Consider the following 10,807-nt stretch of genomic DNA (forward strand, 5'->3'; position numbering starts at 1 on the left):
TGGAGAAATTTTAAAATCACTTAATTTTAAACTGAATGGGAACCTTAAAGTTGGGTTCCCTCATTTTTGGAATGAAATGGTAAAGTAAAAATCAACTAAGTTTGTTATTGGAAGACAGGATTTTGGTCTTCCCTGTGCCACTAACTTGCCTTGAAAGCCCAGGCAAATCACTTGTGCTCTGAGCCTCACTCACCAAGAGAGGGTCTAACTGATCTCACCCGCCATCTTTCTGGAGCTGCCCGGAGGACGAGAAAACCCAGCAGAAGCACAGTCCTGCCTCAGAGGAGGTGTTAGTGCTGTAATTTCTGTCTTATGGACGAGAAAGCACATTCAGAGGATGAAACAACTTGTTTAGGGTCATTCAGCCAGTTAACGGAAGAGCTGGCCCATGGATCAGGAGTTCCCAGATTCCTGAGCGACAGTCCCATGCGGCCTTCCCTTCCTTCTGAAAATAAGTGAGTCTCATACAAATTAAAGTTTTCAGATTGTTTTCTTCTTAGTCACATTTCTGACCAAAGTAAGAATGTCTTTATCCAGTCAGTCAGTCAGTTCAGTCGCTCAGTTGTGTCCGACTCTTAGTGACCCCATGAATTGCAGCACGAGGCTCTTTATTGACAGTATTTTTAATGCATGCTAATGTTTGCCGGGGTCTAGCCCCAGCAGGATCCAGGGGTACCCTCAGAATGATGGCATTGGCGATAAGGAAAGTAAAAGGGGAGAGAAAGAGGCTTGATCTTCCTTGGTTTACACAGAAAGCCAATAAAGCTCCTGGCATGGAACTTGCTCTGTTCACAGAGGTCGCAGGCACCCTCTCGGTGGGGTGAGGACGCAGGACGCCCCCTCCCCGGTAAAGATGCAGGGTGCCTTCCCAATCGGGTCTTAGAAGCCTAGGCAAAAAAGTGAATTCAGAGAGCCCCTGTGCCCCAAGGAGTCCTCCTGAAAGAAGAACAGAGAGAGAAAGAAAGAAAATGAAAGAAAGATTGACACAGGGAGACCAAGCTTTGGTGAGCGAGGCCCATAACTTTATTTTCAAAAGGAACTTTTATACCTTGACTTGTACTTAGAGGGAAATGAAAGATGCAGAGTCATGCAGCGTCGACCCAAACATTACATCTGTTTTGTCTTTATCGAAACCAGGATTTTTTCTGCATACCTTTTCCATAAACAATGTTGTATACATTATCTTCTGGCCTTGGAGGCCTGTGGACATTTTATGACCGTTTTTTGATAAAGCCTGTTCAACCAGAAAACTTATTTTCCCTTGAAGTGTTTTTTCTCTATATTTCTAATCTATGTCAGCCTCAGAAAATGCTAAAGGTGAAGTGAGTTACAACAAAGAAAGAACCAATTAGCTCAAAGGTCTGATGTGGTTAATTCTAAGGCTACTGCTTGTTTTCCTTACATTCTAACTATGTTAACCAGTGCACTCCCCCGTGCACAATGGATAAGGGGTATGGGCACTCGGCAGCAAGCATTGGCTCAACAATGAAATCCTACACCAGCACCACTCTAATAGTTTTTAACTCTTTGAAAGGCTCTATATTTTTAGAATGTTTTAGGCAGGCTTCCCGTGTCTCTCATGGTTGGGAGGCTGTGAACAATCACATGCGTAGCTGCAAGAGTCTGGATAAACCTGTCAGGCAAGCTAGAAAGCCATCAGAGGGGTTTGAATTGAAACACTCCTATCATGCCCAGAATTAGAGCCCTAAGTTGACTTTTTCCAGAAAAAGGTGGTTGGGGATAGCCCCCTGTTAATGTCAGAAGAGTTGGTGAAAGGCACAAAATAGTAAGACAGATAGATTCCGGTTTTGGGGTAGATGCTCGAGCAGATCCAGGGAATCCCTCGAGTCCTGATCCACCTTTGCCTGTCAGGTCCTCTCCGCATGACCTTTGTCATGGGTGGGACTTCCTGTGGTGGCTCCCGGCAAGTGTTGATAAGAATGCGCTGTGAGAAAATCTGCAGCACACTTGGAAGTAGTATGGACAGTCTTTCATATTCTATTCAGGAAGAGGAAATATCAAATTACCTCAGATATCTACTGTAGTAGGTAGTATATGTCATGTTTTAAAGATTATCTTGCTGATGCAAACAGTAAGAATATACTTAGTAAAATCAATGCCCCCTTTTGAAGACCACTCTCACTTGGTAATGTTACACAGTTTGAAAGAATACCCACTTAAAAAGCAAGTGTCAAAGCGAGTACCTTGTTCTTTTCATTCTGAAAAGCATATGGCTGTTTGCTTTGTAGGAGAGGAGCAGTTACACTGTGCTCTGCAGATTTTACCTTCCAGTTTTTGAAACGTGTGCTCTGTGACAGCTGTTTCTAAAGGCTGTGGAAAGGGGCTCCCACCGGTGCCTGGCACATGCCCCTTCTCTACACACCACACTGGCCTGTGGGCCCTCTGCCTGAAAGCAAGAAGTGCAGCAGCAGGGGAGAATGGGTAGTGTTACCCCTCCCTCCCAGCCTCTCTGGTGTTGTCAGGAGTGAGGACGGAATTGGACTGACACTCCCGCTTCCCGTCGCTGCCCGGGACTAACAGATATCCCCTATCCTCTCGTGATGCCTCTGACCCAAGTATGAGCTCGGACTCTGCTGTTAGCAGCTGCTGTATGATTGTGGGCACATAAGCTGCTGTATGATTTTTCTGCTACCAGTTTCTTGGTCTCGGGACAATCACACTTTTCCTCTAGAATTGTATGAAGACCTAGTGAGAAAATGTCTGGTCAGCTGTAGAGGGCTTAGCATGGTGTTAGCATAGTGAGCAAGCCATACAGAACTGCATGCAGGAGCCCAGAACTGACACGCAGGCTGAGGAAGGCCAGAACATCAGTAAAAAGCCAGAACATATTGATTACATAGATATTTAAAGAAACAGTTTGACTTACAGGGTCATGGATTAGGAGATGGCTAATAAAATGATGGGAGAATGTGCTAATACTTTAGTGAGGGTACTTTTTTCCCTCTGATGTCTTCAGCGTTTTATTTGTGACACTGGACCTCCGAGGGTGCTCTCCTCAGAGCTCAGGAGGTAACCCCCCCAGCGCCTGGGACTCAGCCAGGCCTTACAAACCTTTGCTTGGCAGGGCCTTTTCCTTCGTAGTGCAGGCATTTCAGTCTGTCCCTTTTTATCACTGTCACAAATGTAAGTTATTCTCATCTGTAAAATAATCAGATTTTATTTTATAGTAAGTTCTGTCTGACTGGGTCCCCGAGTTATGTGCAGCCTATTTTGTTTTGTAGGTATTAAAACCAGGCAAAAGTGTCTTGTTTCGCGACTATGGGCTGTATGATCATGCCATGCTTAGGTTTAAAGCCGGGAGCAAACTTGCAGAAAACTTTTATGTTAGACAAGATGGAACCAGATCATATTTTTTCACGGATGGTAAGATTGCTGGAATCTGTCATGATTTCTGTTTGCTTGATTGCACTGTTCTTGTGGTACTGCGTGGGTGGGGGTGACTGGACTCCATACACAGGCACACGACCCTGAGCCAAAACCATTCACACACACCACTTACCGCGTCAGCTGTGAGCTCACAGGCTGTCTAGTGAGGGTGTCCAGTTAGTGAACCCGGTCAGTGGAAACGCTCTGCTGCGCCATGTGGATGAGGCCAGGAGCCGTGTTGGGAAGGCTGGGAGGGCAAACCAGAATCTTCACTTCGTTCCCTCAGAAAGCAAGCGAATAGGACAGGATAGTGCCTTGAGATTACTTGAGTTTCACAAAGGTAAGAGACCTTTTTTTCTATAAAAGTGAGACTCCTTAAGTACACAAGCTTGCTAATAGAGGGGTCCTTAAAAGGTCATTTTTTATAAGAAAACAATCCAAATGTTGAATATGATTTTAGTATTTTGAACATTAGTTTTGAGCCTATTTTATACAGATGCACCTTGTTTTATTGTGCTTTGCAAATACTCTGTTTTTCACAGATGGGAGGTTTGTGGCAGCCCTGTGTTGAGCAAGTCTATTGGCACCATTTTTCCAGTAGCATTTGCTCACTTCATGTCTTGCAGTATTTCAGACTTTTTCATTAGTATTATATTTGCTATGGTGATTTGTGATCAGTGACCTTTAATGTTACTGCTAAGACTCACTGAAGACTCAAATGATGGTTAACAATAAAGTATTTTTTAATTAAGGTATGTACATTGTGTTTTTAGACACAATGCTATTGCACAGTTAAAAGACCACAGCATAGTGTAAACATAACTTATATACACTGGAGAACCAGAAAATTTGTGAGGCTCACTTTATTGCTTTTTTCGGCTTTATTGCGGTGAACTGAACCCACAGTATCTCTGAGGTATGCCTGTAATATGAACCGTAATATAATTACCTTCTTAAGTTCTAATTTTTACATTTGTTACTTCTTGAAATATTCTCTTAAACTCAAAAATAAAGCTAAAAATTAGTGATTACCATTAAGACTACAAAAGCATGAAAATATACGGTGAAAATTAAAAATTTGTTTTAATGTTTTGGATTCATGAAGTCTGATTAAATCAATTATAAATAATTGAGAAGATGTAGTAATATCTACAAAGTGCTTCAAAGTACATTCTTTGGAGTAATGCCTTTTATAAGAGTCACATAGCCATTCTTCTGTTTCACTTAACATGTAGTGATGTGTTACTTGGGTTAACTTTTCCTTAGGCTGTCACCATCAGATGTTTTTTTTCTCTGCACCCTGTTACCTGACTGCCCTTCGTCATGTCAGGATAGGTGAGGAGCTTGATGTAAACAGATTGAGTACACACACACACACACACACACACACACACACACTGTATGAGTGCATGCACACACACTGAGGGAGCGCGCACACTGTGACTGAGCGCACACAGTGAGCACATACACTGTATGAACAAACACACGCTGTGAGTGCACACACTGTATGAGTGAGCGCACACACTGTGTGAGCACAGAGTGAGCATACACACACTGAACACATACACTGTAAATGAGCGCATATACACTATGAACACTGAGTGAGCACACATACACTATGAACACACATACTGTATGAGTGCACACACTGAGCACACACTGTGAACACACTGTGAGTGAGTGCACACTGAGTGAACACACACTGTGAGTGAGCACACATACTGAACACACACTGAGTGAGCACACACAGACTATATGAACACACACACTATGAGCACACACTGAACCCACACTGAGTACACACAGTGAGCACACACAGCACACACACTGTATAAGTGAACACACTGAACACACTGTATTCGTGAACACACATGCTGTATGAACACACTATATGAGTGAGCGTGCACACACTGTGAATGAGCACATACATGCTCTATGAACACACACACTGACCACACTGTATGAGTGAGTGCACACACTATGAATGCACATACACGCTGTATGAGCACACACACGCTGTATGAGTGAGCACACACACTGTATGGACATACGTTGTATGAATGCACTGTATGAGTGAACACACAGTGAGCGCGCACACACTGAGCACACACACCCACTGCATGAACACACACGTTGTATATGTGCACGTACACTGTGAGTGCAGGGTCTGGGCCTGTGCTGCTGGTAGGGAGTCCCGATGGGTCGAGGAGCGTGTGACAGGTTGGTGAATGTCTTGGTGATGATGGGGAGTTTCTGTTGATGGAGAAGTAGGAGTGTGTCAGCCCCCAGAGCAGAGCCTTCTTACCCCTCGCATTGAGGTGCTCTCAGCCCCCTGCTGCACTGACTCTTGCTCAGGGTACAGTGGCATCCAGACTGCAAGCACTGCTGATCTGCTTGTCTTCCAGAATTCCTGGCGCGGCTCTTTCTGGACACAGGTTACGAAGAAGAGGTGAATGAGTATGTGTTTCGTGAGACGGTGAATAAAAAAGAAGGACTGTGTGTGCCGAGGGTTTTCCTTCAGAGCAAGTTCCGAAAGTCTCAGAAGAACCCAATTCCTGTTACCCCCGACCTGGGCCATGAATCCTGACCTTTCACTAGGTTGACCTCTGTGCCTGTCCTTGACGAGCAAAATTTAAAGTCACTCTTTATTTTGTGTATTTTTGTATTTTAACTTTTTTAAAAGAATGTGTATACAAATAAAAATACAAATATAATAGCAGTGCCTGAAAAGGAAAGTTTTATGGTGTAATGTAGTAAGATTCCACGTAGAAATGCATAAGGGCCCTGAGCACTTGAGGAGATCCATGTCATTCATCGTTCCTGCGAGTCTGAGTGTGCCACCAAGCAGTGTGTCAGACAATCCCGTGGAAAAGGAGGCCAGATAGACCAACGTAACACCTCCAAATGTATTTTTAGCTTGAAGAAGTGCTCTCTTTTTCCACTGTCTCATAATTTCCCATTTTCCTCTGCTTTGGTTCACCTCAAGACCAATGTCTACAAATTCCATTTCTGCTGCGTCTCAAGAACACCCCATGCCCCTCTGCCTCATTCTTGAGACCCTTCACATGTCACCTGTCCCCACACCCCTCTGGGATATGGGGCGGGGGCTGCTAGGAGGTCAGGACCGCCATGCCCAGTGCTGAGGTGGCCTGTGGGACCCTCCATAACCTGTTTCCTGTGTGACAACTTTTACTTTGTATAATCAGAGTTCTTTTGGCCTGCCAACAGGAGTTGATCCTGGAAACCTTTATGTTTCCATTTTTGCAGAAAGCTCTTGATGAGAACATGTCTCTAGTGTATTGTCTGGGCTGCCCACACAGCCAGCCAAGGCCCTAAAACCCCAGTCACCTCTGAGAGGGGGTGGCCCCCACGGGGAGGGGCTGGACACAGTCATAAGTATTCTGTGCAGTGAGCTCCTGGAGAGGAGAGGGACACACGGTGGGCTCAGACAGCGTGCTCGCCGGGGGTCGGCCGTCTGCCGTCTCTCCCTGACTGGAGGGGTCTTGACGGGCAGGAAGCAAGAGGGACTGCTGACTGTACCTGGTGTGTGGCTCTGAGTGTTCTCTCCCCTTCTTTTGAAGGCTGGAAGGTGGCTAGCCCAGCTGAGAGCAAAACTGAGGAGGGCTTAGTACAGAGTTGTCCTTTGAAATAAACCTGTGAAGAAACCAAGGGGAGAGCGCTCACAGGCCTCGTTAAGCAAGGGGCAGCCCCAGCCCCAGAGCAGCTGGTTAGTGGAGTGCCTCCACCAGCCCCAGGCTCCCCCTCCCCAGTCCAGGCTCTTCCCTCTTTGTCCCACACCCTGCTTCAGCCCTGGCATGCCGCTCAACGCCCCTTCCTCAGAGCCCCTTTAACCCTTTTCCTCCACTGCTTCCAACCAGCGTCACTTGGCTTTTAATGGCTGAGCTGGATAAAGGCAGCATATTTGAAGTAGGAACTGGAGAGCAGTGGTGGTCGGGTAAGGGTGGGCTTTTGTCATCGGAAGTCATTGTGGCCTTACTCTGTCAGAGCGTTGGATTCCTTCCTTGTAAGTCCTGGGTAACTGTCTTGAGACCTGCTGGAGGTTGCTGACCCAGCCCACCACGCGCCCTGGAGCCAGGAGTGGACCTGAAGCACACTGAGCAGGCTGACAAGGACCTGGCTCTAAGAACAGGCCCCTCTGCCGGTGGTCGGCCTGTGGTCAAGGTACACGGTTTCCTCCAAGCACAGCTTGGAGCTGTCTCCATTCTCAGGAGCACTGATGGCCCCAGACTCCTGCCCCGTAAGGGAAAGGCTGCACATTGTGCACTGGGGATATTTAAAGCTGGCCTGAGGACACATGCATCTCTGACACTGAGCCAGGTAACCTCAGTGACCCCACCTTACTATACATGGGTTGTAAGATACAGTTAACTGAATGAGGAGCCGTTAACTGGGAATGAGTGTCATGGTTTGGGCCGGTAGACTGGGGTAAGAGAGGATAAAAGCTGGCCTCAGTTCTCTTGCCTCAGTTCCCATGTCCCTTCTCCCTGGGACCCCTCCATTACTGCACCCCAGACAGACAGAGAAGCAGGGTCTTCTGCAGGTTGGGTGCCCGGAGGACCCAGGAAAAAAGGCCACAGTTGGTTTAGTAGCGAAACTCTGTAACAGCATTTGCTAAATCATAGACTGCCAAGAGTCAACCAATATTGCCTTGTCTTCACAGGCAGGAAATAGCCCCAGAAAGGTAGTGAATACTAGTTTATAGTGCTATAGAAAATAGCACAAGTACTATCTCCCTCTAGAGTAAGGTGTATGCTATATATAGTATAGGATATTTATTATACTACACGTGTGTGCTAAGTTGCTTCAGTGTGTGTGACTCCTTGCAATCCTATGGACCATGGCTCACCAGCCTCTCATGTCCATGGGATTCTCCAGGCAAGAATACTTGAGAGGGTTGCCATCTCCTCCAGGGGTCTTCCCAAACCAAGGATCACACCCACGTCTTTGATGTCTCCTGTGTTGCCCGGTGGGTTCTTTACCACTAGTCCTACCTGGGCAGCCCATTATACTTCGTACATACGTACACTGTATACCATATACAGTGTATATACAGTCAGCAGAACAAGACTGGGAGCTGACTGTGGCTCAGATCATGAACTCTTTACTGCCAAATTCAGACTTAAATTGAAGAAAGTAGGGAAAACCACCAGACCATTCAGGTATGACCTAAATCAAATCCCTTGTGATTATCCAGTGGAAGAGACAAATAGATTCAAGGGATTAAATCTGATAGAGTGCCTAAAGAACTATGGACAGAGGTGTGTGACACTGTAAATGAGACAGTGATCAAAACCATCCCCCAGATAAATGCAGGAAGGAAAAATAGTTATCTGAGAAGGTCTTACAAATAGATGAAAAGAGAAGCAAAAGGCAAAGGAGAAAAGGAAACGTACCCATCTGAATGCAGAGTTCCAAAGAATAGCAAGGAGAGATAAGAAAGGCTTCCTAAGTGATCAATGCAAAGAAATAGAGGAAAACAATAGAATGGATGAGACTAGAGATCTCTTCAAAAAAAATTAGAGATATCAAGGGAACATTTCATGCAAAGATGGAAACAATAAAGGACAGAAATGGTATGGACCTAAAGGAAACAGAAGATATTAAGAAGAGGTAGAAGAAGACAGGAAGAACTATACAAAAAAAATCTTCATGACCCAGATAACCATGATTCTGTGATCACTCACCTAGAGCCAGGCATCCTGGAGTGTGAAGTCAAGTGGGCCTTAGGAAGCATCACTATGAACAAAGCTAGTGGAGCTGACAGAATTCCAGCTATTTCAAATCCTAAAAGATGATGCTGTGAAAGTGCTGCACTCAATATGCCAGCAAATTTGGAAAACTCAGCAGTGGCCACAGGACTGGAAAAGGTCAGTTTTCATTCCTATCCCAAAGAAAGTCAATGGTAGAGAATGTTCACACTACCGCACAATTGCACTTATTTCACATGCTAGCATAGTAATGCTCAAAATTCTCCAAGCTAGGCTTCAACAGTACAGAACTCCCAGACAGGCTGGATTTAGAAAAGGCAGAGAAACCAGAGAACAAATTGCCAACATCAGTTGGATCATAGAGAAAGGAAGAGAATTCCAGAAAAGCATGGACTTCTGCTTCATTGACTATGCTAAAGCCTTTGACTGTGTGGATCACAACAAACTGCAGAAAATTCTCAGACATGGGAATGCCAGACCCCCTGACCTGCCTCCTGAGAAACCTGTATGCAGGTCAAGAAACAACATTAGAACTGGACAGGGAACAACAGACTGGTTCCAAATTGGGAAAGGAGTCTGTCAAGGCTGTATATTGTCACCCTGCTTATTTAACTTCTATACGGAGTACATTATGGAAAAGGCCAGACTGGATGAAGCACAAGCTGGAATCAAGATTGCTGGGAGAAATATCAATAACCTCAGATATGCAGATGACACCACCCTTATGGCAGAAAGCGAAAAGGAACTAAAGAGCCTCTTGAAAGTGAAAGAGGAGAGTGAAAAACCTGGCTTAAAACTCAACATTCAAAAAACTATGATGATGGCATTTGGTCCCATCACTTCATGGCAAATAGATGGGGAAACAATGGAAATAGTGACAGACCTTATTTTCTTGGACTCCAAAATCACTGCAGATGGTGACTGCAGCCACGAAATTAAAAGTTGCTTGCTTCTTGAAAGAAAAGCTATGACCAACCTAGATACATATTAAAAAGCAGAGACACCACATTTCTGACAAAGGTCCGCCTAGTCAAAGCTATGGCTTTTCCAGTAGTCATGTATGGATGTGAGAGTTGGACCATAAAGGCTGAGAGCCGAATGAGTGATGCTTTCAAATTGTGATGCTGGAGAAGACAGTGAGAGTCCCTTGGACAACAGGGAGATCAAACCAGTCCACCCTAAAGGAGATCAGTCCTGAATATTCATTGGAAGGACTGATGCTGAAGCTTAAGCTCCAATACTTTGGCCACCTGATGCGAAGAGTCAACTCATTAGAAAAGGCCCTGATGCTGGGAAAGATTGAAGGCAGAAGGAGAAGGGGACGACAGATGACGGGACGGCTGGATGGCATCACTGACTCGGTGGACGTGAGTCAGCAAAACTGGACGTGGAACAACAGACTGGTTCCAAATAGGAAAAGGAGTACGTCAAGGCTGTATATTGTCACTCTGCTTATTTAACTTATATGCAGAGTACATCATGAGAAATGCTGGGCTGGATAAAGCACAAGCTGGAATCAAGATTGCTGGGAGAAATATCAATAACCTCAGATATGCAGGTGACACCACCCTTATGGCAGAAAGTGAAGAAGAACTAAAGAGCCTCTTGATGAAAGTGAAAGAAGAGAGTGAAAAAGTTGGCTTAAAGCTCAGTATTCAGAAAACTAAGATCATGGCATCCGGTCCCATCAC

At 45.2% G+C, this 10,807-nt stretch overlaps 1 protein-coding gene across 2 annotated transcripts in view; it reads left to right on the forward strand.

Annotated features, from left to right (window-relative positions):
- METTL6 (methyltransferase like 6) overlaps positions 1 to 6,106 on the forward strand; it is a 16,415-nt gene extending 10,309 nt beyond the window's left edge. The window contains exons 5-6 of one of the 2 annotated variants that reach the window (XM_010856733.1): positions 3,243 to 3,384; positions 5,793 to 6,106. In XM_010856733.1, the coding sequence (XP_010855035.1) occupies positions 3,243 to 3,384; positions 5,793 to 5,974 (324 nt within the window). In that variant the 3' untranslated portion in view covers positions 5,975 to 6,106. The remainder of the gene's footprint in view (positions 1 to 3,242; positions 3,385 to 5,792) is intronic. The other variant, XM_010856734.1, reaches the window with a different exon arrangement.
- The last annotated feature ends 4,701 nt before the right edge of the window (positions 6,107 to 10,807 follow it).

Source organism: Bison bison, unplaced genomic scaffold (genome assembly GCF_000754665.1).
Source record: "Bison bison bison isolate TAMUID 2011002044 unplaced genomic scaffold, Bison_UMD1.0 scf7180017864374, whole genome shotgun sequence".
NCBI lineage: Eukaryota > Metazoa > Chordata > Mammalia > Artiodactyla > Bovidae > Bison > Bison bison.